General features: G+C 41.3%; 1 protein-coding gene across 7 annotated transcripts in view; it reads left to right on the top strand.

Moving 5' to 3' along the window:
* The window catches only part of THRB (thyroid hormone receptor beta), a 344,635-nt gene extending 322,755 nt beyond the window's left edge, over positions 1-21,880 (top strand). For all 7 annotated transcript variants that reach the window (XM_044293323.1, XM_044293324.1, XM_044293320.1 and 4 more), the window contains 5 exons: positions 2,426-2,573; positions 10,598-10,803; positions 11,064-11,210; positions 11,493-11,751; positions 12,925-21,880. In XM_044293323.1, coding sequence (XP_044149258.1) covers positions 2,426-2,573; positions 10,598-10,803; positions 11,064-11,210; positions 11,493-11,751; positions 12,925-13,166 — 1,002 coding nt within the window. In that variant the 3' untranslated portion in view covers positions 13,167-21,880. The remainder of the gene's footprint in view (positions 1-2,425; positions 2,574-10,597; positions 10,804-11,063; positions 11,211-11,492; positions 11,752-12,924) is intronic.
* Positions 21,881-26,915: the final 5,035 nt, after the last annotated feature.

Here is a 26,915-nt window from a genome sequence, read left to right as displayed (position 1 = left end):
CCTTAGCACGAGCCCGCACAGGGACAGACAGAGGCTCTATCACGCTATCCCCCTCCCCCATCCCCAAACCGTCAGCTGGCAGCCAGGCAGAAGAGACATTACCCAATAAACCACCAGCCGCAGCAGGGGACGAGGGGGGCTGAACCCGGGGGTGGCCAGACACCAGCCCCTGCAAAGAAGACAGCACTAAAGACAGCGAGGATATTACTGGAGCAAGTTGCCCCGACCACTCACCAGACTGTTGCACCGGTCCAGGTAGGGATGCCACCGCTGTCTGCGAACTGGTCCCAGGAAGTCCTCCTGCCGCAACTCCAGCCCAGCCACCAGCCGGCTGGCTTTCCACGATCCCGCTCCCAGGCCCCTCCGCACCCTGAGACTCCAAGCCAAGAGCCCCCAGGGGGGAGTTAGAAGCCTGCGTCGCCGCCACATTTCCAGGAGCCGGAAGCCGCACAATGGGTGACGTCATCTCCCGGCGCCCTCTCGCGATGCCGCCCACCCGGCTCCTGTTCCCGCGAGATCTCGGCCGCTCCTGCGCAGACGGAGAGGGAGAATATCTTCTGTTGGCCCGCCGGCTCCTCTGCAGACGCGACTCCCGGACCGCACCAGCTTCCACCGGATCCTCCGCTCGCATCGCCACAGGAATCACCCCGTCCACACTCCGGACCGCTTCAGGCACAGGTGGCAGCATGGCAAATGGTACAGCAGGCATCCCCGACGGAACCAGCTCCGGACCTCCCAGACGCAGAAGGCATTCACCGATCCAGGCAGGAGCTCCATCCTCCACCGCACGGCTCGCCAATTCCTCTATTAACGCCTCCATCAGGTAACAGCAGCTGGACGAACGCTCCACTTGACACGCAGATAATCCAAAAGGCACCGCTGCCTGCAGCTCCCCATTTTTATTTGAAAATAGCGGCCTCCAGAGACCAATCAGAGCCTATCTCCAAGTCCCCTGCAAAACTGCCCTAGCCCTAGCATCCTCACAGGCCTACCTACAAACCAATCATACCCCGGTTACTGGGCAAAGCACCTCTGCCCAGTAACCCTAATCAAAACAGCGGGAAAACCTCCCGCCTGAATCATCCTAATCTGCCTAACAACCTCAACCCCAGCACCCAGGGTCAAACATAGTTCAACTGGCCTAATGCCAATTCAGCCATGGATCCCCCTCCTAATGGTCCGGGGGCTATTCATTCCTTACACCACAGATCAGACCTCCATCAAACCCCCATTCCTCCTGAGACCTCAGATCAGACCCTAATCAGACCTCCAAGCTCCACCAGACCTCAGATCAGACCCCAATTAGACTTCTGTATCAGACCCCCATTATACTCCCATTACAACTCAGACCTCATATCAGACCCTCAAGCTCCATCAAACCTCAGATCAGAGCCCCATCAGACCTCTGGATCAGACCCCTATCATACCTCCATTCCTCCTCAGATCAGACCCCCAAGCTCTGTCAGTCAAAAAAATAAAATAAATGAACTTTCTTCCCCTACTCCAGACTGTGCTAAAACTCGCTGATCCCTGGTATTCTTACAGCGCGTGCTGCACTGAGTCAGGTCATAGTGGGTGCCTGTGTGCAGTCAGGACACGTGCAATGCAGTGTTCAGAAGAAGACCAGGGAGCCAGCGCAGCGCTTCACTCAACACTTCCTGCACCTCCTGCATACTAATAACCACTTCAATAATGGAAGTGATAATTAGCATTCACACCATATGGTGCACTGCCATTTTCCCCGTTTTTTTTGTGGGAAAAGTGCATCTTATAAGTCTAAAAAAATACAGTAGTTTTGTGGGAAAAGATTTAGTAAAATGTGTATACAGAGATAGCTTTCAGTGACTGGCAGTTTAAACATTTTGTAATTTATTACCTGTAGATTTGCTCAATTAGCAAGTACTGTGAATGTAAAAATGTATTATTGATGCTTGTTACATATATAAAAATGTAAACACATATTTATATACCCTATTAATATTAATAAGATTAAGGGAGTGTTCCAGGGGTAAAATACTGATGACCTATCCTCAGGATCTGTCGGTGTCTGACTCCCAGCACCTCCACAATCAGATGTAGTCGTCTCGGCACTCCTGTGAGCGTTGTGGCCTCCTCACAGCATACCAAGCACAGCGCCGTACATTGTATAGTGGCTGTGCTTGGTATTGCAGCCCAGGCCCATTCACCAGAGTGGGATTGAGCTGCACATAGGCCTTGTGACTGTAGAACATAACGTCACCAGAGCTCTGTGGCCTTTTCAAATAGCTGATCTGCAGCAGTGCCTGGAACCCCCCGACCCCACTGATCTGATATCAATGGCCTGTCCTCAGGATAAATCATCAGTATTTTATCCCATTAAGAAAGTTTTTGGAATTGGAAAAGGTATACTGTATGTATTATAATAGTGATTTTTGTCAAATTATAGGGCTTTTTCAGAAGAACAATTCAGAAGAACCTTCATCCCAGCTATTCATGTAAATATGAAGGAAAATGTGTGATAGACAAAGTAACAAGAAATCAGTGCCAAGAATGTCGATTCAAAAAGTGCATTGCCGTTGGCATGGCAACAGATCGTAAGTAGCTCCTAAGCGATGCCTGTGGCTTACTTTGTCTTGCGTGCTGAACGCAGTCTAATAAATTCTCTAAAATAACTTGAAGCGTACATCACATAAATGGATCACATGCAGTATATTTTGGGCTTGAAATAAGCTGCTATGTCAGTACTTCTTTTGTGTTAACTAGAATTTGTATGGCATAGCACTGAAAGCAATAGACTGAATATTACTGAAAAAGGTAAAAAAAAAAAAGACGATATCTGCATTTTATCAAAAGCAAGACTGTGTTGATGAATGGGTGTCTATTTTGTAAACTAAAAATAAGAAATTTTACTAAATTGTGAAGTTGAAGCTGTATCCCAGATTAATCATTCTTTGCCGATTTCCTGGAATACTGCACTCATGAACTCCCCACTAAGTTGGTAAGATTGCAATTAAAATGTTGTATACATTTTCATTACTGAGTCATATCTCATATCTCAAATTAATGTAATTTTATTTATTTTTTACTTTTAAATTACTTGCTATGACTAAACCATAAGCCCCCTGCACACAGCAAAGTGCACACAGCTGTATGGAGGCAATCCGAATTCCTTCAGCTCTGTGTTATGGAGCTGTAGGCAGTGTGTTTGAATGGCATAGTCTGGAACATGTCACCGTCTTTTCCCCTGGATTAGTATATAGTTCTGTGAGGGGAAAAAGGTATGGTAAATCAGGGCCTTAGTGTATATTCAGTGCACAACTCTTACTTATGTGAACACACTCAAAGGTCCTGATTTATCATACCTTCACTCCAGAATTCTGGCATCAAAAATTCTCAAAATTGGGCTTTCGCAACTTTTTTGCACTCGATTGTGCAAAATTTATGTGCTTGTGCAAAAGTGTGTTACTTTTTACACTCACTTGCGCAAAATTTAACGTTTTGCATTTTTACACCATTCACTCCGGTTTTGTAACATGGGTGCATTTTTGGAGCATCCATATTATAAGTAATTGTTGAGCATATCGAAGTAAAACAATCACGAAGCTGAATTTCCTGGTAAATTCCTCCTTAAATGGTGGTAAAAAAAACAAAAAATACATACTCAGAGAGGTCATCAAGACCATCTTGATTGAAGAAAACTTGTGACGTCATCACGCTGGCCGGGCGCGGTGATGTCATTAGTAATAGTGTCACTGCGCCTGCCCAGTGTGATGATGTAGTGACGTCACCGCGCATGAGATTTTGCGCGTTTTCTTTAATCAAGATGGCTGTGACGGTCTCTCTGCGAGCAAATGGATGAGGTGAGGCCTAAAAGGCTTTAATGTGACAGATCAGGGTTGAACGCGGCATCTGAGGGGTTCAATGATGGTTGCGGCGCGATCACCGTTCCACATCATTGCACCCGCTACATACAATGAAATATGATTCCTGGCAAAGTAATTTATCACAAATCGAATTTCTTTGTGAACTTCGGCAAAGTAGCCGAATCAAATTTTTGCAAACTTCGCTCATCTCTATAAATAATGTATTATTGTATAATACAGTCTACAGAATTATTCTGATTTAAATGCATGTTCTCAGGACCCATCAGTTGGAGCAGAGTCACTAGAAAGAGCAGCTCTCACACTGGAGGGCCTTGCACCTCTGTGCTTTACATCTATGGTTCATTGATTTCAATGTGAGCCAAATAATGCCTAATCTCTCCCATGGTGATGCACTCACTGTTTGACCTTCCCAATCAGTCCTTACTTTCAGAGGACTTGCAGCTATGGACAGTGGCGTACATACCAGGGTCGCAGGGGTCGCAGTTGCGACAGGGCCCGGCACTCCAGGGGGCCCGGCTGCCTGTGGCATCCCCCCCCCCAGGCCACTGGCAGGGCCTCCGCTGTACTCACAAGTAATGGAGCGCTCTGATGGGGCCTGGCATGAAGTACAGTGGCAATTTCGGGCCCCATCAGAGCGCTCTCCATGCCTCCATTACATGTATAATATGGGGGTGGGGGGGCCGGAGGGTCAAGAAAGAGGGGGGGCCGGGGGGGGGGCGCACTCACACACACACACGGCCGGACGGCAGTTCCGTTTCCACAGTGAAGCAGGGAAACCTCTCTGCTCCCTGCTTCACTGATCTTCAGAGCTCAGGAGCTCCCCCTGCTGGCCCCAGATCGCGCTGCTGCCTGTGGGAGGAGACCTGAAAGCCCGGCAATCTGCCTCCTCTCATCAGGGAAGAAGGTAAGTATGTGTATTATTATTTTTTTTCTAACGCTGCAGACTGGGGACTGGGGGGGGGTTCGTTTGATGGGCACAACTAGAGTGAGGGGGCACAAAAGTTGGCATCTCTACTGAGGGGCACCTAATCTGTCATAATTTATTTGAGGGGGGCACCTAATCTGCCATAACTAATTTGAGGGGGCACCTAATGTGGCATAACTACTGTGAGGGGGGCACATATAAAGGCATAACTATGAGGGGGCACATATAAAGGCATAACTACTGTGACGGGGCATGTAATCTGGCATAACCAATGTAAGGGGGAGGGGCACATATGTGGGCATATCTAATGTGAGGGGCACATAATATGGCATTACTACTCTGAGGGGACACATAATATGGCATAACCACTCTGAGGGGGCACATATCTGGGCATATTTACTTTGAGGGGGCACATAACCGGGCATAAATACTGTGAAGGGGCACATAATTTGGAATTACTACTGTGAGGGGATACATAATCTGCCATAACTACTGTGAGGGACACATAATCTGGCGTTACTAGGTGAGGGGCACATAGTTTGGCATTACTACTGTGAGGGGGCACATAATCTGGCATTACTACTGTAAGGGGACACATAATCTGGCATAACCACTTTGAGGGGGCACATATCTGGACATAACTACTGTAAGGGGACACATATTTGGCATAACTACTATGAGGGGGCACATATCTGGGCATAATTACTGTGACAGGAACAAAGGTGGACATAACTACTGTGAGGGGCCACAAGGTGGGCATTAGTACTGTGTGGTTCCACTTAGGAGAAAAGGCCTAGATTACCCTGCTATACATTGGCATGGCTCAGTCTTACAGGCCAGCACAGCGCCCCCTGCTGGTGATTTCACAGGGGCAGTCACCATCCCTTCCTTATGTGATTATTCTTTTTTTCTCTATCACCACAGGGACCTTGTTCTGGATCCAGCGGACATCACGCCAACGCCAGCGACACCTTGAATAAGGTAGGAACAGATTTTATTAGGACTGGGTGAGTGCATGCATTGGGCTTAGGGCTCTTTTTACACGAGCGGATCCCGTGTGGGTAATCCACTGCGTGAAAGACAGCCAAGCCCCGTTCTGGACAGCAGGGACACGGAGCAGTAACATGATTGGTAATGCTCTGTGCCTCTCTGTGATCTTTTTACTACAAAATCACAGAGACATAAAGTTGTCACCGTGATTTTGTAGTAAAAAGATCACAGTCAATCATGTTACTGCTCCGTGTCTCTGCTGCCCAGAATGGGGCTTGGCACTCAGTCACGCAGGGAAAGAGCCCTTAGTAAGAAAATCTGCCGGTTCTTTATAAAAATGTTTGCACTGTGGCCCATTACACTATAGTTACAACACTAGTAGGGGAGGTAGTGGGGGGGGGCTTGGAGGCAGGTTGGGGGGGCGACGGGGAGGGGGCCCCATAGATCAGTTTTGCACCGGGCCCCATGGATTGTGTGTACGCCACTGGCTATGGAAGCAGGGATATGCCAGTGTTCAACATGGCAACCAATGCATAAGGGTATTATTATAGTGTCTGATGATCAAGATGGACAGGCACTGATTGACAAATGCTTGATCAGCGCTCATTTCCACTGGCCTATTATACTGGACAATACAAGGTAGATGAGGGAGAAACTATTGCTACCATGATTGTTCCTCGCTCATTCACTTGTATTGATTATCGACAGCACATACTTGATTACACATTTGCAGATCTACAGCAAAATTACACAAGCTAATTGTTGGGAACAAGTACTCCTATTAACGCTTGTTCCTGATCACTGCCCCTAAAATCATCCCGTATAAAAAGGCTTTAAGACAGAATTACTTTCATCTATTACACAAAATCCAAACATTCCTTATGGAAATTACAGTAGCATGGTTCATACTGTAATACAATGTGGAGGCATAAAATATATAAACATAAAGGGATTATTAACAATGAACACACAAAAGAATGAGTGTGGTCGTTCATGTAAAAAGAGATCAAAAAGAATATGCCTTTAAATTAGGTAGTGTGGGGTTTCGCTCTGGTAGACAGGATTAACGGACGCAATATAGAGGCAACAACAAGTTCTTTGGATCAAACAGTTCCGTGTTTTATTCACACTTTAGGTAAGTGACAAAACAAGCAGTCATAATCAAGCAAAAAGTCACCTTGCGCTGTTGGTGGTAATTCACACCATGCAGCAATTCTGCCTCAAAGAGTCCATGCTGATAGCAGCACCAACCTGTTTTCACACCAAACAGGTAGCAAGCCTTCATCCAGACACAAGGCTCCCAGATCCCTACACAGAGACATGGCTTCTGAGCCCAGCTTCCAATTTAAGGACAGCCATGTGCTGCCAAAATCCGGTCCAGTATTTGACCTCACCTGGCTATAAATCAGCCCAGCAGCACATGCTGGGAGGAAAATACTGGGTTTCCCAGACCAAACCTCTCACTGTATCACAGTAGATGTAACATAAAGAGGAGAATTGGATCCCAAAGTTATAGGCGTAGACAGTATTTCAGGCTGGGAGTGTGAACACTAGTGGTCCAAGGTGATCTCTTGTATCAGAAATGATGGAGGACATGTCTGAGCCCAAGCACCGCACCAAGGTTTCTCAAGCAGCTCAACACTCACCTACCTGTGCCGTATGGGCAATACCAGGGGCCAGTGGGCGAATTACAGGAGCGTGAGGTACGACTCACAGACAACTCACCAGTTACCTCCAGCATGTAGCCATGCTAGCAATGGGAGGAGGGAAGAGTCTGCGAGTCCCACCCAAGACTGGCTGATATGGCCCAGGCCTCACAGGTGCACCTAAATGTAGCCTGTAGATGGAAAGCAGGCACATTTAAATTTGGAGTTTATACACCTCCAGGCATCTCTATATACAAACTAACTAAAAATTGCATGGTGTTAGGCAGGAAGTGCTTAAACCCATATGCAGTTGTGCATGTATATACAGGGTAGCAAATCCTGCACTTGTGGCCCATTGCTAATGGCGATCCTCAGCAAAAATGCATACAGTGGAGGATGCCCACACAGTGGAGGATGCCCACAATATAACAATATAAAAATATTTGCAAAGACAGGTGCACTCTGCGGTCTTACTAAACCCTCAAACTGATGTTAAAAGGTGTCTCAAGTAGCTCGGGGAAACCTTGGCGCAGTGCTCGGGCTCAGACATGTCCTCCATAGTAGGATATGTTGGCTAATCTCTCAATTTTAACATCAGTTTGAGGGTTTACTAAGACGGCAGAGTGCACCTGTCTTTGCAAATATTTTTATATTGTTATATTGGTTATCACATCCACATAACTGCTATCTTGTGTAGGATGTTTATTGTGGTCCGCTGCGGGCATCCTTCACCGTATGCATTTTTGCTGGGGATCACCATTAGCAACGGGCCACAAGTGCAGGATTTGCTCCCCTGTATACACATAGAAACATAGAATGTGTCGGCAGATAAGAACCATTTGGCCCATCTAGTCTGCCCAATATACAAAATACTATGGATAGCCCCTGGCCCTATCTTATATGAAGGATGGCCTTATGCCTATCCCATGCATGCTTAAACTCCTTCACTGTATTTGCAGCTACCACTTCTGCAGGAAGGCTATTTCATGCATCCACTACTCTCTCAGTAAAGCAATACTTCCTGATATTACTTTTAAACCTTTGCCCCTCTAATTTAAAACTATGTCCTCTTGTAGCAGTTTTTCTTCTTTTAAATATTCTCTCCTCTTTTACCTTGTTGATTCCCTTTATGTATTTAAAAGTTTCTATCATATCCCCTCTGTCTCGTCTTTCTTCTAAGCTGTACATGTTAAGGTCCTTTAATCTTTCCTGGTAAGTTTTATACTGCAATCCATGTACTAGTTTAGTAGCTCTTCTCTGAACTCTCTCCAAAGTATCAATATCCTTCTGGAGATATGGTCTCCAGTACTGAGCACAATACTCCAAATGAGGTCTCACTAGTGCTCTGTAGAGCGGCATGAGCGCCTCCCTCTTTCTACTGGTAATGCCTCTCCCTATACACCTAAGCATTCTGCTAGCATTTCCTGCTGCTCTATGACATTGTCTTCCTACCTTTAAGTCTTCTGAAATAATGACCCCTAAATCCCTTTCCTCAGATACTGAGGTTAGGACTGATTTTATATTCTGCTCTTGGGTTTTTACACCCCAGGTGCATTATCTTGCACTTATCGACATTAAATTTTAGTTGCCAGATTTTTTACCATTACTCTAGTTTTCCTAAGTCCTTTTCCATTTGGTTAATCCCTCCAGGAACATCAACCCTGTTACAAATCTTTGTGTCATCAGCAAAAAGACACACCTGCACAACTGTATATGGGTTTGAGCACTACCTGCCTGTTTAACACCACGCCATTTTTTTTCAGTTGGTTTGTACCTTTTGAATAAGGCCCTATAGAAGCACTGTTGTTCAAAGATAGTAGTATTTATTATTATAGTATGTCTCGTGGTAAAAAGGAGTTTCAAAAATTAAAAAATTTGGAGAGCTCTTAAAGTTTCTACCACATTAAGCCAGTCAGTGACAGACCTGAGGGGAATAAATAGGACTGTGACAAATAGGAATTAAAGATGAAAATTACTTTGTAACCTGTGTGAGAATTTGGTACAATTTGTAGCATATAATATGTCACTCTTGTTGATGGGCCTAGTTCAGAAATTGACAAGTTAGGGAACCATTCCAAAGCTTAGAGAGACATGAGGGCTGCAAAGGATGACTCCAGGATCACTGATTGTGATGAGTTGTCAAGGGTGGGCAAAAAGTCCTTTGTTTCAAATTCACCAAGTTTGGGTTAATCAGTTAACAAGTATGGAAGGGAACATTACAAAAGAGACCTTCTCACTTGGTGGAATTAAGGCATGAGATCATAGTAAAAATGTTAAGGTCTGAGTCAGACTGTAGCATTGGCCATTATGATATGCAACAATCTAATATCGGGAATGTAAGGCTAAAGGGGTTTTCCGAGGATAGGTCATCAGTATTTGATTGGTGGGGGTCTGACACCTGGGACCCCTGCCGATCAGTTGTTTAAGACAGCGGTGCTCCTGTGAGTGCTGCATCCATCTCTTTGTTTTTGCTAAGCTGATTGACGACACGTTCATCGATCGCGTGGCCTAGGAGCAGCTCAACCCCATTCAAGTGAATGGGGCTGAGAGGCCATACCAAGCACAGCCACTATATAATGTATGGCCCTGTGCTTAGTAAGCTGCCGGAACGCAGTGGTGCTCACAGGAGTGCCGCTGCCTTCTTAAAACAGCTGATCGATGGGGGTTCCGGGTGTCAGACCCTTACAGATCAGATACTGATAACCTATCCTGAGGATAGGTAGGTCATCAGTAAAAAAATATAAAAAATCTCAGAAAACTCTTAACTTGTTTGGGATAACTCATTTAAACTGTCTCCATCCAAGGTAAAATACTTAAATATGGAGTATATTGCAGTATGAATGAAAGCTACCGTGTTTCTTTATTCTCTGCAAATTCTCTCCCTATTTCTGCATTTATGCATAGCTACTGATTGTATCATGTATAAATGCATAGTACAAAGTCATTTTTATAGATTAATAGCTACCATTGAATTGCATCCAAATATCAGGGTGATATGCCAGTTAATGCCAGCCATGTAGTCAGCTTACACTAAAGCTTGTATTTACTAAACATTTCTGTTCCATTTCACCTTGTTGCCCATTATCTTTAGCTAGATGATCCATATAGCGTCATACAGAAAAGCATATTCAGGATACCTGAATATTGATACGCATGTTGATTCTTATTTTTAGTGGTTTTGGATGACGGCAAACGTTTGGCAAAAAGAAAGCTCATAGAAGAAAACAGAGAAAAGAGGCGCAAGGATGAACTGCAAAAATCACTGGTACAGAAGCCTGAACCAACGGCAGAAGAGTGGGAGCTCATACAGGTGGTCACTGAAGCTCATGTGGCCACTAACGCACAGGGAAGTCACTGGAAACAGAAAAGAAAATTTCTGGTAAGTAAAATGTGATAAGGACAGGTAGTGTTGGTTTACTGAGCCTGCGCGGCGATGCCCTTGGCGAAGAGAGGATGGCATGTGGCTTGTTGACCACATGTGTATGAGACTTTAGGGGACTGCTGAGATAAAGAGACTATTTGTTCTCATCCCATTGCAGGAGGAGGGATTTTTTGCACAGTTGCATTTCACATTTGATATATCCATATTGTGTTATGTTATAGTATTTTATGTCTTTATTATGTTCTTTCTCTCACTAGCCAGAAGATATTGGGCAGGCTCCTATAGTTAATGCTCCAGAGGGTGGAAAGGTCGACTTAGAAGCCTTCAGCCAGTTTACAAAAATAATCACCCCAGCAATTACAAGAGTGGTGGATTTTGCCAAAAAATTACCTATGTTTTGCGAGGTGAGAAATTTGGTAGGCAACAGTTACAAAGAGTGACTGACCAGATAAACACAATGAGTCCAATGGCAACAAGTCAATCTAAACGAGATCTCTGCACTGAATGCTTTCCTGACCCTCCCCTATGCTGTGAGTGACAGCTGACTGGACGCAAGAGCTGACACTCAGAGCAGGGGGGGAGGGGATGGGGGAGTGCATGAACGTTATTTAGAGGCTGTAAAATGTCACCATTTTCTTTTATATAAAACTTATTTGAATATAGTTGTGATGTGTTTTTTTTTCCAGCTGCCATGTGAAGACCAGATCATCCTCCTCAAGGGCTGCTGCATGGAGATAATGTCACTCCGAGCCGCAGTGAGATATGACCCAGAGAGTGAAACATTAACACTGAATGGGGAGATGGCAGTCACAAGAGGACAGCTGAAAAATGGAGGACTGGGGGTGGTATCTGATGCCATCTTTGATTTAGGCGTATCGCTGTCCTCATTTAATCTTGATGATACCGAAGTCGCCTTGCTGCAGTCTGTGCTGCTTATGTCATCAGGTGGGAGCTAGTAGATTTATCTATTATAGTATTATATTTTACATTGATGTGCACTGCCTGCTGGGAACAAGAGAAATGTACAATATTCTTGTAGCCTCCTGTTATATGGCCTTAGGTCCCTGGGTGACCTGTGATCAAATGTTATGCAACTGGATGGTGAGCGCCTAAGGGTGCATATTTTATATGAATTTGTGATAAATTTAGTATAAATAGATTAGTGCACGAATGGCTCCTAAATAATAATCTAATAGTAATAAAAATTCGGACACATTCTCAAATGACATTCAGTGTGCCATCTATTGGTGGATGCTGCATTACTGAGCTCTTCTCCCATAGAAGCATTGCTCTTGTTGAAAATGTCGAGAGCTAGGTTAATTGACCTGGTCTACTAGTAATGAATGGATTAGAACTTTTTACATATAACGGTACACATATATCAGTGTTTGATTACTTCTGTATCTTGTGTGTAGGGTTCTAATTTTTAGGCTGTACACTAGGACTCACAGAGACAGAATATAATCTCGATATGTAGAGTCGTGGCCTCCAACTTGTGGCCCTCTAGCTGCTGTGAAGCTAAAGGTCCCAGCATGGTGGTGGACTAAGCCTGCAAAGGGCGTTAGTTGTGTGTCAAGCCTGAAAATATGAGGGCAGACAGTAACAATGTTTAATCATTCAGTGTAGGTAAGTGCCTACTAAAAGGGTTTTCCAAGATTTTTTTTTTTTACTAATGACCTATGGTTAGGACAGGTCATCAGTATCTGATCGGTGGGGTTCTGACACCCAAGAACCCCACTGATCAGCTGTTTTGAGAAGGCCGCTGCCTTCTCGCTGCTTACCAAGCACAGTGTTTTACATTGTAACATGGCCATGTGACACTTACTGTAAATATGTTGGCATTCAGCTAAGGGAAAAGCAGAGAGAAGACCACAGCGCTCACAGGAGCACCGCTGCCTTCTCAAACAGCTTACTGGTGGGGGTCCCAGCTGTTGGACCCCCACCGATCAGATCCTGAGGATAGATTATCAGAAAAAAAACTCTCTGAAAACCCCTTTAATGATAAAATAAATTCTTATTTTTAAGGTATAGTATGCAGCAACTGACAGGATCAAGTATGTATGTATATAACAATTTTCATAAAAATTATATTTGAAAATCTTTTCTTTTCATTGGCAGATCGCCCTGGTCTCTCCAGTGTGGCAAGAATAGAAAAGTGTCAAGAAGGTTTCCTCTTGGCATTTGAACACTACATTAATTACAGGAAACACAACATTGCACACTTTTGGCCAAAACTGCTGATGAAAGTCACCGACCTCCGCATGATTGGAGCCTGCCATGCCAGCCGGTTCCTGCACATGAAAGTGGAGTGCCCCACTGAACTGTTTCCACCACTGTTCTTGGAAGTGTTTGAGGATTAGAAGAGACTGTGCTTCTGGTTTCTCGTCACTACTGGGGTCTCCCCTTCCATTCCATTGCCTCCGTCACTTTTTTTGTTCTCGTCCGTTCTGAATAGACATGGATGAAAATGTTCCTCTAATGCGGGTACTCGTGACTATCGTATTTTTTGTTATTCTGTCCTTTTGATGTGAAGTTTATCCGTGGACATTTAACCCCTTTCGCGCTGAAGTGGCTGTCAAGACATTATTCATCCGAGCTTTTGACAGTCCTTACAGTTCTTAAGTGGTTATTGGAAAAAAGAAAATGTACAAAAAAAAAAGAGAAAAATTTATATTAACTTGCATTCACCAGCACTACGGATCCTACACAGAAAAGGTATTCTCAGATATTGTGCCTGCGGCTATAAACCCTACTGACCATCTCCCATGGTGATCACTTATTCGTGCAATGTGGGGCAGTTCTAATCTTTCACAGCTGCATATGCACCGTTTCCTCCTAGAACAAGGCAGATATTTGATTTTATCATTAGATTATATTTTTTAATTTTTTTTTTTTTTACAAATGAGAACGCCCCTTTTTTGGCACAGACTGTGCCCAAGGTTGGGGATAAATTGGTAGCATGTTTTTGAATTGGTTTGTAAAAGAGAATTTAGCCTGGTAAAACCCTAAAAAATTCTACCTTTATACTTCAGAAAATGATAATCCTGAAAGAATGTATTTTTTTACTCTAACTCCTCTTTTCCAAAACCCTCTTATTTTTTTTAATTATGGAATGAAACAAGCTAAGCTGACTTGGATGTTAAAATATGACATTACATTGGTCACTCTTGGTTATATAGTTGGTGTTTATAGGATGACTGTACAGAACTAGTTCCTTGATTCTGCACATTCCCTTCTCAGGTATTTGAAAGTAAACCTCTAGGAATTCCATTATTGTCTCACCGTTTTCTGGTCCCCTTACTTTTGCATGACGATTTGAACTGTGCCACAAGTCACATGATGATCACTTGGCACTTTAGAAATTGGTAACCTCACACTGTCGTAATACCAGGCCATACGAGGATGACATTTGAACTCCTGAACTGTGATATATCAATATACTCTATTGTACTACCTCCTTCATTACCCATACTCTAACAGTGCCTAGCAGAGAAGCAGTTACTTAGGGCATGTTCGGATCTGCTTCAGTGCCAGAAAGCAAGACTATCCACATTACACATTCAGGGCTCTAGTTCATGCCAGATTATATATTTTGCCAGACATATTTTTCTATTATAAAATGAACATATAAAATAAAAATGGATGCATAATAGCTACCCAGCTACTGGCAGCAAAACCAAAACCAATAACATAGTATATATGTTGTATTCAATTTTGCATATTCTTGTGCATATTTTGCATGGTAGTATAGTATTTTCAGGTGAGATACTTTAAAGTAAACTGCGTGTATGTGTCTAACATTCTATTTTATATTAACCTAAAGCCCCCACGTCTGGTCATTGAAAGCCAGAGAGGATAGCCATGTGCCTTTACACATCACCTGACAAGCCAGAAACCTCCGTTAGATATAAGTATCTATGTTTTTTACCATTGTTTACATGCATGACATATGTTCTAGCCTGGTATAGTGATACATTCACTAATTCTAGTACATAGTGCATATTACATTTTGAGATACGTTTGTGCTTACACAAAGAATAGTGTGAGAAAACTATTGCATTTCACATTCAATTTATTGTAAAACATAAAAGGTTATATATGTCTAGGCCGAGAAGGTGTTGAAGAGGATTTTTTATTGATATATGAAAAGCAATGGCTTCTCCATGGGTAGAACTGACTATAACTCAAATGCTTTTTTTAAATTATTTGTATTTAATCACCTCTTTTCAATGTGTATTCAAATTTATATTTCAATAATATGTTCCCGGATAATTTATTTCTGGCCTCTTGCCGATTTTTACTTTTCACATACTGAACTCCTTAATTGAGATTATTTTGGCTGGTGGATAGTTTTTAGAGAAATGAGGAGGAACCGCCTGTTAGTACCAAGCAAATTTTTCACACTTATTAATATTGACAACCGTGTTTGTTGGTAGAATACCTGAGGCACCATGGGGCGCTGGCAGAGACGGAGAGGGATTGTGCAGATACAAATGTTGCTGGTGCTGGGAGATCTGGGACTTCCCTGGTGCTAAAAATGCCAATGCTGTGCACTGTGCCCAAACGAATAAATGTTACTATATAGTTATTATCGGTATATCTAGAAATTTGGGCCACTTTACCCATATAGAAAACTATTTCAGATGTGTAGCGCTCTCAAAAGCTTATCCATATAGAAAATGATTTTGATATGTGGCGCTCTCGAAAGCAGGGGTTCTAGTGTGAGGTCCCTCCAAACTCTCTTTAGTGTTAGACTAATTTTAGAGACTTCTGAAACTGACACTATTTTTAAATTTTTAGAAGCACAATTAAAATACTGTGTACATAGTTTATATTTTGTGCCTATGTTCATTTTGGAGCTTTCCCCAAATATGTTCGGCGACATAGATTGGGAAAGGCATGTCACACGCTCTCTGGGAAAGCCATTGCTCTGAATATATACTTTCTCTGCTTTAGGAATTGGTCTATGTGAGCACATAGAGATCATATACTAAATATATACAGTTGATGTAGACTTTAACGTGTAAATCGTTGAACACAGCAGGGTCTCCACTTTAGTAAGTCTTCAACGGAATATTATTCACACTGCAAACCCACCCTCCTATTGCTTCAGTCAATACCTGGTATCAGAGAATTATGAAGGATCTTCAGTCCTTTCTTATAGCCGGCTCCATTGCACCATGTTTGATTCTTGGATGGGTGATTCATTTTTACAGAGGATTTAAGCAACTGATAGAAAATATTTTTCACTGTCAAATATTATCTAGGTCTTATAACGCCATCTTACATGACAGATTTGCAGAAATTAATTCTAAAATCATATCTAATATTTTTAAGTAAATATGTTATGCAATGCAATGGAAGAAATTATTTGCTGCAGGGCTGAAGTCTTGTTGACTGAATAAGGTATCTTAGACATGTATGGCACATCAGTAGAACTGACAGGACCTCTGGGACCTGCACCTATCTTTAAAACTATGGTCCCTTGACCCACCTGGTGAGGCACTCCCTGGCCAGAGAGTGAATGGAAAGGCTGATGTGAACGAATCACTCCATTCACTTCTACGTAAGCACTGGCTTGGCTGTTTTTCGAAGTGGCCTCCTCACCAGGCATGACGACATTAGAGGTGGATATGCCATGAATGTCTAAGATTGGAATATCCATTTAAGCAAAAACTAAATGTAAACCATGTTAGGACTTTTGCAAAACATTTAAACTAACACATCCAAGCTGATCTTCTAATACAGAGTTATGGTTAATGCATACAGTAAAGCAGTATGCATGGACCATGCACCCATGTTACAGAGCTGTGGGTGCTTTGTGTGGAAGTATATGGTGTCTTCCTGATGCACATACTCTTCTCTACGATTGGGGACAGAAATATCATATATGCAATCTCTGCAGCTATACTTCTATTGGATATTGCTGTAATACGGCATGTGATTGGACAGGGTATGATTTTTATTCTTATAGATTCTGTATGTATCAGTGAGAATAACCACCATACCCTATTGAGGGCGCACAGAGGTACAGAACAGGCCTACAGCAGGCTGTTGGTCGAATATTACAGATCTGTAGCACATAGTATGTAATATGGCCATTTGCATGGACCCTAATAGTGTGGCTAGTTAGCATGCACAATGAGAAAAGACTACTTGTAGCATGGACAATATATGTGTCACATTTAGAAACAAACCAGCATTTATTTGGAATGTTAGAATTGGTATTTGTGTATGGAGTGCTATAACGATAAAAACTTTTTATTATAAAAACATAAACTTGAATGTTTCCAGGGACTGGTAAAGCAGAAAAAATATATAAGTAAAACAAATTCTATACAATATACCTACTATGCATCCTGTGCAAATATTAATTCAAAAGAGGTAAGCTTTAGATTGTACGCTAGTGGAATAGATATCTATTGTCACTGAAGACAATCATCACATGATCTTTATTCAGGACCTATGCACTAAAGCTAGACTGCATTCTTACTATACCAACAATTTGTTTCCCTAGAACCAGCTTCAACCTTAGGCCTCATGCACATGACCTTATCTGTTTTGCAAAACACAGATACCAGCGGTGTAAGTACCACAATTTCCCATCCCACATGTCCCGCCCTATTGTAAAAATACTGATTCTTCTCTACAAAATGGACAAAAATAGCACGATCTATTTATTATAATTTTTTTTTTTGCAGGACAGACATGTAGCCGCACTTATGCGGACAGCATATGGATGAGACATGGACCGAGAAAATACGGTCGTGTACATTAGGTGGTGTTCAGTGGTTATAAGTGGTATTGCTCATTACCACCACTGAGCTTAATGGGACTTAGCTGCAACACATGTATATTATTGTGGAATGGGATCTTTCTCAAGCACCTGCTACTAGTCACCTTCATACCAGATACTTTGAGAAGGTGCTTATTTTGGGAAAAACAAACCCCTTTTTGTAGTACCAGACTGCGACTCCACTTTTAACCCAAAACATTGCACTTATTACTATTGTAAAATCCAATTCTAAACATCACAAAATTATGAGCATGAAATTTGACTAAATTGTAATTTCAGAGCACATTCAAATCTTACAGTGTACATTGTCCATAGCTTGTCCATAGCTTGTCAATGTATGTTGCCAGAAGCCTAAAATCACACATGCAGTTTTGATGCCAGATGTGGATCCAGCAGGAAGAAGTATAAAATTTTTCTTTAGATTTCTTGACAAATTTGAATCCACATCTGGTTTTGGCTACAATTCCTATGATTCCAGCCATAGAAAACCATTACTTGACGACTCCTGTGTGTATGGTCCAAAAGCGACACAAAAAACAATGCAGACACCGTCACAGTCCAAAAGGCAGATAGCAGTGATCTTGTAAACTAGCACTTATAGTAGATAGAGTTCCTGACCTGCGCTGTTGTTGCACAGAATGTCTTATATGAAAGAGGCTTGGTACAGGGTTTTATAGACTTAGATTTTATGAAGAACGTTTGTTTCCTTCTGGATAATGTCCATCAAGGACTTTTGTCCATTTTCAGATTTCACAATGATGTACCCTAGTAAATGTTCCGTATGGTACATCTAGAGATATACATGAGCCACCTCTATTCACTTACTTTTTAACAGTTTCACTATGTCAATGTGTTTCAGGGTTTAGGGTGGTTCCACACATTGTTTTTCATTATTTTTATTTTTTTTAAAAGCCCCCATTTTCGTGGCAGTATGGAATCGAAAGTGGAATCGAAAGGAATGGGAGCGATCAAGGAAGGACTTTCCATTCCTACTGAATTCACTTCTGGCGTTGGCTCAAAAGCTGTATCAAAACTGACACAAAAACAGTGATTTGTTTTTTAAAAAGTATACATATGTGAAACCACCCTTAAAGGGTTTTTATTTAATTTTTTCTAAATGTTAACCGTTCCAGCATGTAAAGCGTACAATCTTTCTCACTGGCTTTGCACACTCATGTGGTCTATTTCTACATATGCTGATTAAAACAGCAAAGCCTATGAACACACTGGGGCAGATTTACTTGTGACTGAATTCTCGCTAAAACTGAACCTGAATCCTGCACACATGTAGTGAGCTATATTTACTAAGTGTCTTAGACACATTTTGTGCCTCCCTTGGCAACTAGGCCTGGCTCAGAAGGAAAGTGTTACAGCTTAAAGGGGGCAAGGATTAAGTTGGTGGGAAATTCTGGCACAAAGTAAATGAACTAATAGATGGTAAAAGTTTAGACTAAAATGTCTAAAGATGCATAAAATGTATCATTCAGAATCAGCTACTATGATAAATTTTGCACAGTTTGATTGTGTACAGTAGTCTAAATGTACACTGTCTAAATCTTGCACCGTATTAGTAAATCTGCCCCAGTGTGCACATTTATGTGGGCAACAGGTCCACTGTTTGGACATGATTGTGTCTCTACAGCTTGATCTTTGGGGACAGTGAATAGCAACAGGCGGTAAATAGGAAAGTTGAATCCCTTTTTGTACTAAAATGAACATCTAAAATAGAGAAGCCCTTTACCTGTCAGTACAAGCTGAGTTGGATTTACCGAATCATCAGGCATGATAGGTAGGTGCCAACAGACAGATTTCGGAGCAGCTCATGTCTTGCAGAGGATGCATGTCTTTCTTTTGTTGGCAAGAAATTGAATTCATGTTATATTTATATGAGATGAGATGGAATGTGTGGGGTTTTGTCAAAATTGACTAGGAAAGCTACAAAATATTCTGTCTGTGAAAATAATACAGCTACTTGATGGGGTGTACCTCAAAGCTCTGTGGCATAAATCCAGTCTTGGTATAAGCCATGTGGCTCATTTATCCTAGTAAGCAGCAGTTGTCACTTCATAGTTGTTGCCACCCAATGAACCTGCCCTATTGGTTGTTCTACAGTGTGGCACCAATAAAGTGAATTTGTAATGTTTCTTATATTCAGTTTTCAATAACGGATTACCAGATTATTATTATTTTTTGTTAAACAACGAATTTACTAGTCATTTCTTGTGAATGCCGTTTATGTAAATGATTTGTATTGCAAAACTGAAAATAAAGCTATTCTTCATTATTAAACAACCATGTCCTACAGTCATATCTTTGACATGTCCAGATTAGAACAAAACTTTTCTTCTAGAATAGCCAGTGCAAAATAGGCATGTGGAGAGCTTAAACATGGAGGGTCTTGTTCTGGTGGCCCTGGAAAAAACCTAAAAGTGGCCCCAATGTTGTAGGTTTGTCCAAATTGACAGAAGGTGGGGCAACACAAGTAGATAGGGCCGATACAAGTTTGTAGGGTTAGTAGTACCGTAGTGCAGCACAGAATACCATCCTGCTGAACTAATTACCACAGTGCAGCACAAAATACCTCCCCACAAGCTGTCCCTCTGTGGTGGCCATCAATAGCTGCCAAGTTCTGTCCTCCAATTGTCTCTAGGGCTTAGGGGGTGAGATGTGGGCTATGACGCCAAGCCACCCCTATGTTCAGCATGCTGCCTAAACTTCCTCTAATAATGATCTCTATAGTTCTCCTAGTATTATATACCTGTCCAGTGGCAGTGAGAAGAGCTTGGGTGGCCCTATGGGGCATCAACCCTCAGGAAAAGTTCTTTATAGGGTCTATGGCCAGTCGGCCCCTGGATTAACCATTAGAGTGCTGTTGGATTGATGTCTACAGCAAATATACAGGTGAAAACTGGTTCTGAAAATTATATTTAGTACCATATTTGGCAACATCAACTGAAGGAACCATCTCTCAGTAGAGCTTTAAAACCTATTATATTACATTTAACAGTCATCATCATAAGTGATGATACACTTATTGTATAAAAAAAGGAAGTTGGAATTGTGTTGTGTGTGTTCAGATTATATATGACAATCCAGGTCTGTTCCGAGGTGTTGGTACACATTTCTCATTCACATTTACGTAAATTGTCTCTGTATTGTGGAGTGGATGCACAATATGGAACCTAGATCCAACAATACTGCAGTACAGATCCATACCGCATAGTGTACTGTGGCCATGTTAACATGGGCAACTATGAATAATATTAAAATCTTCACACGTTTGTATTACCATTTACTTATAGACCAAAACTGTGAGTAGGTTAGACTCAGTGAACAGGGTTGTAGGTGGGTTACGTGTTTAGGTGGGCACTTTATGCTTTTTATCGTGACATAAAATAATTCATGTGTTTCATAATTCTTTGTTATAATGCCTTTAAAATATTCACTTGCCTTAAACAGTACACCAAATAAAATCTCTAAAACTGCTACACATTCAGGTACAAATAATAAAAATATATTTCCAGATGATGCTATAATTGCCGTAGATGTAAGCCATTATTTTGTGAAATTCATTTTGTATCCATCAGAACAGTGAGTCATTGCCATTTGTGAATAGAAGATAGATTATTGTCACTGGTTTTTATACACGTGAAATTTAAATCAATGCAGTTTCTAAGCTAAAATCACTACTGGTATTTAATATGAAACATCCAGGGAGGATATTTCTATTATATGACAATACATTATGGTTTATAAAGCATGTTTCCAAACTATAAATCATTACACAATCATGTGATTATTACAATGCCTATATACCGCAATCATAATACACTACAGTTCAGACATACTCAGGAGTTCAAATGCCAACCTCATGACTATTAGATGCATGCCTCACCCTCAGACGACTTTATTTATTGGTGTACTCTCTTTTTTAAACTTCACCAAATACATCTTGCTTCCATCTCTATTGGCCAGTGTCTTCTAGTAACACTTGTCATCTTGAACTAAAGCTGACCTGCATAGAATATAGTACGGCTTTGTCTTCTAGGTTACAGACAGTGCACACAGATGATATATGGTGTGAAGACCTGGCTGAAAAGCACAAAATTGATCATTAAAGGGGTTGTATACGATGAAAAACAACTTTTCTTCCAGCAACAGCACCACTTTTGCCCATCAGTTGTGTCTTATATTACAGCTCAACCCTATTTAAAGGGGTTGTCTCATCATGGACAATGGGGGCATATCGCTTGGATATGTCCCCATTGTCTTATAGGTGTGGGTCCCCCCGCTGGGACCTGCACCTATATCAAGAACCGAGCCCCGCAAGTGAAGGAGGGCGCACTGCGCATGCGCAGCCGCCCTCCATTTATTTTCTATGGGGCTGGCAAAAATAGCCGAGCGCTGGCTCTGCTTTTTCCGTCGGGCCAATAGAAATAAATGGGAGCGGGGGCCGCGCATGCGCGGTACGCTCCCATTCACTGCTATGGGGAGCAGGCTTGGTGGTGGCCGGACCAGAGTCCTCCAGCCACCACCTTGCGGGGCTCCGTTCTCTTTAAAGGGGCAGGTCCCAGTGGTGTGACCCGCACCCATAAGACAATGGGGGCATATCCTAGCGAAATGCCCCCATTGTCTATGATGAGACAACCCTTTTAAGTAAATGGGGATTAGCTGCCATGACAGGCATGATCCATGCAAAATTGGTACTGTTTCCTGGGGAAAATAAATGAACATTTTTCTGATAACCTACAGCTTTTAATGTTGAAATGAGTATGATGTGCAATGGCGAATAATCTAATACGTTAAAGTCAGTAGAAGGTGAGCGGTCCTATCAACACAGTGTATTGTTACTCATGTTATTTCAGTCATGTAACACATGTAACAAGAACAATGTATCTTCAAATATGCACATGTGACTGAGAGGGATGAGCGGTGCTTCATGGCCCTCAGTGAAATCAAACACTTGTATTGTTTAATTGTTTGATGCTATGCTTTAGTATGTACATATATTACTGACCTCTACCTGTATCAGTTTTGAATGGGCTGAAAAGTGTTAAAGGCTATCCTTTTTTAATATCTGGATCAGATACTAAAAGGACTGTGTAATTAAATGTAAGAATGGTTTACGAAAGAGGAAATCATTATCTACTCATTGTGTTTGCCATAGTTACTATGTGGACACCACACTTACATGATTGCCAAAAAAAATACCGGATGCATTTCAAGTTTCAACTGCATTTCAGCTTTGTGTCATTGCATTTTAATTTAATATAATGTTTTCTGACCTAATAGATATAAATTCCCCCACCAGTGAGAAAAATGATGTCTACATTGAAATAACATGTGCAATTATTGTAACTAGCATAAGAACTAATTAGGGCACGTGCAATAGGGCAGAGATATATTTAAGATGTTATATTGACCTGGTTGTTATTTAAAAGGAACCTGTCACATTGAACACGGTTTATAAGCTACATGCAGCCTGTTATAGAGCAGGAGGAGCTGAGCAGATTGTTGTACAGTTTTATGGGAAAAGATTCAGTAAAACTTGTAACTTATTAATATTCCTGCTCATTCTGGGCTTTGAAGTCGAGGAGGCGGCCCTATCAGTGATTGACAGCCTTCCCTCTATGACTGTGTACACAGATAGCTGTCAATCACTGATAGGACCGCCTCCTGGACTTCAAAGTTCAGAAGGAGCATGAATTTAAATGAATACATTTTACTGAATATTTTCCTATAAAACTGTACAACAATCTGCTCAGCTCCTCCTGCTCTAACATATGCTGCATGTAGCTTATAAACCATGTGCATTCCATTTCCATATGTTCGTATTTTCGTTCTGCAAAAAAATAGAATATGTCCTATTATTGTCTGCATTACGGACAAGAGTAGGACTGTTCTATAAGGGGCGAGCTGTTCCGTTCCGCAAAATACGTTATGCACACGGATGTCATCCGTATTTTTTGTGGATCCGTTTTTGGCGGACGGCAAAATACATACGGTCGTGTACATGAGGCCTAGTACAGCCCTAAGATTTCACACTTCATTCCCTCTGTGCAGCTGTTCTTTATAACCTGTGCCATATATAAACAAAGACATTTGCATACCCCTGACTTACAAAATAGAGGTAGCAGCAAAGATTTAGATTTACTTCTAGTAAATGGAAAAGAATCCTTATATATTACCTAAAGAAAGTTTAATTATATTATGAGATATTTATATTCAGTAGCATCCAAAATAGTAAAATATTTTTAATATATTTCTATGCCAGCAGAGAATAAAATAAGAAAAGTTTTGGTCTAAATTGTGTGGAAAAAATAGTATTCGTCCTTTGTGAAACTGGCCTGCTGTACTGTACTGTAATTCCATGAGTACAGTATAGTAGACTTGCGGTCAGGAAGGAAATCACAGTATCCTAAGTCATTATGATGCTGTGAGTTCAGGTCAGAAGAGCAGTGTTCGTCCTCTTTCACACAACCGTTTTTTTTTTTCGTCTACTGGCCTTTTTTTTAGTTCCGTACACGGTCATTTAAATGGTTCCGCAAAAAAAATGAATGTACTCCGTATGCATTACGTTTCCGTATTTCCGTTTTTCCGTTCCGTTGAAATCTAGAACATGTCTTATTATTGCCTGCAAATCACTTTTTGTGGCTCCATTCAAGTCAATAGGTCAGCAAAAAAAGGAACACATACGGAAATGCATCCGTATGTCTTCCGTATCCGTTCCGTTTTTGCAGAACCATCTATTAAAAATGTTATGCCCAGCCCAATTTTTTCTATGTAATTAGTGTATACTGTATATGCCATACGGAAAAACAGAACGGAAAAACGGAACTGAAACGGAAATACAATGGAAACAAAAAACAGAACAATGGATCTGTGAAAAACGGACTGCAAAACACTGAAAAAGCCATACGGTCGTGTGAAAGAGGCCTTCAGGCTGGGAAATGTAGCCATCAAATTGAGTGCATTTCCTGGACCGAAAACACTTGTGTGAAATTAACTATATTAATTGAGGACCTCAGAGTGCATAGTGGATCTCACTGTATTAGGGTAAACGCACACGATCAGGATTGGATTGCGGGAAATCCGCACTGTAGGTCATGCATATTATATTATATGAGAATTTGAAATTGTCACGCACACGGTGCCGATTTTTTCTGTGCGTATTTTGACCTACGGTGGGATTTTAAAATCCGCAGCATGTCAATTTATTTTATTTTTCCTGAACGTAAAATCTGCATGCGGAAAATCTGCACCAAATCCGCACGCAAATCCACACCAATTGATGCGGATTGACCGCACGGATTTCCCTGCGGACTTCAGTGCGGATTGTTCACACATTAATAAGATCAAACAAAAATCACCCAAGTTGAGAGAAATTCAAACGAAACAGGTATGACATCAGATCGTTATATGGGTTGTCACAATTATTTTAACAAGGCTCAGAATGGTGTAAAACAATAATCATATTCCCAGATCCCGTGCCATTCCAATGATTCCTGGTCTCCTGCCAGTCCTCTACTACCTGATGCTTCTTGGGACACAGGAAATGGCGACTCGGCCAATCACTGGCAGAGGTGAGGCACTGTTGTGATTCATTGAGTGGTCATTTCTGGTCAGTCAAGAGAGACCAAAATGTTGCGACTGACTGGGAACTGGGAAGTGTCAAAATAGGTGTGACCGGGAATCACTAAAGTGACAGTGACTTATTTTTTATTTATTTTTTACAAAATTTGAATTGGCTGCAAATCTCCTTTAACAAGGTCTACTCAGATGAATAGTCTGTGGCTAATGATGTCTTTTAAGGACCAGCCTGTTGGCACAAACTTCTTAAGACCCTTTACACAGGCCGAGAATCTGCCACAGTAAGGTTTATTTTCAAGAAAGGACATCTACAGAAAACAGATGCATACCTGATATGATTCAACAAACTCACTATTTCTATAATATATGTACACATACCTGTACGTTACAAAGAAGAAGAAAATGTTGAGGCTGCAGCCCCTTTTATGTTACAATATCTCATAGTCACTTACTTTAATAATTCTAACACGTTTCATTTCGTTTTAATGCTTTTGGGTTACAAATTATCCAGTTATGTCTTAAGATGGTCATTTTTTTATTCTCATATCTACAGAACCCTCCATCAGCCTGAATTCTTTTATCAGTTGTCTGCAAACGTGTGGTTTTTGTATTGCACAATATATCTGCCTAAAAAGCTGATTTTACAGTCTATTTTCTGCAAAAGACAATCACAATTCACAGTTTTTAGGAGCGTTCCTTGTTTCTAAAGTTACCATGTCGAAGGTACTCATAGCTGCCATGTAATGTGATTATAGATCCTGCACAATTGGTAAACCAGTCCACATTACCAGCCATGATGTTATCTAATATGCAAGAAACTAAGCTACTCCCTATTTAGAACATGAATACACTACATTATTGTTTTTTTTATTGTTTTTTTTTTTTTTTACAAAATGGTCTGTTCTTGAGTCGTCAGTTCAGCTGTCCTGGAAATAACAGAAATACAACAGTATGCAAACTAAAAACCAGGACTAGAGCCATTGGCTGATGGTTGATCATTATATATATATATTTAAGAGCTGTTAATCTTTTGAAGCAAAAACTGTAAATATATCACAAATGTGTCATTTTTGTGGATGCAGATACTAAGTAAGTCATGAACAGTGGTGTAGAGTGATGTTATGATGGAAAAACAGAGAAAGTCATCTTTGTATAAAACCCAAAAACATTTAATTGAATGATTATCTTAAACGTAAAAAAAATAATGCTGTATGCTAACTCTGTAAGTCAGAACAGTACCAACATTTGGTGATTAGGTTTTATCTCTATACAGTTTTTCCTTCTGCAGCAAACGGGCTTACAAATGTGACATATTGGTTGTCACTTTCAAAAGCGGATAAAACTTTCAATAAGGCTACATTCACACGTCAGTATTTTTCTATATCCCGAATTTCGGTCCGTTTTTTGCGGATCCGTTGTTCCTGAAAATGTTTCCGTATGTCATCTGTTTTTTGAGGATCCGCAAAAAACGGAAACATGTATAAATTTCACAAAGCAAATAAAGTTGTTTGGATTTCTTTAAAAAAAAAAAAAGTGAATAAGTGATTTCTGTGGGCAGGATTTAATTTCCAGGAACGGATTCCGCATAAAACGGATGACATACGTAATGACATACGAATGTCATCCGTTTTTTGCGGAACCATTGACTTTGTATTGTACCAGGATCCGATTTTTGCGGAAAAGAATAGGACAAGTTTTATATTTAATCGGACATGCGGAACGT

The sequence above is a fragment of the Bufo gargarizans genome, chromosome 5, assembly GCF_014858855.1.
Source record: "Bufo gargarizans isolate SCDJY-AF-19 chromosome 5, ASM1485885v1, whole genome shotgun sequence".
NCBI classification, from domain to species: domain Eukaryota; kingdom Metazoa; phylum Chordata; class Amphibia; order Anura; family Bufonidae; genus Bufo; species Bufo gargarizans.
Note: the sequence above shows the minus strand (reverse complement) of the source record. Positions and strands in the feature narration are given on the sequence as shown.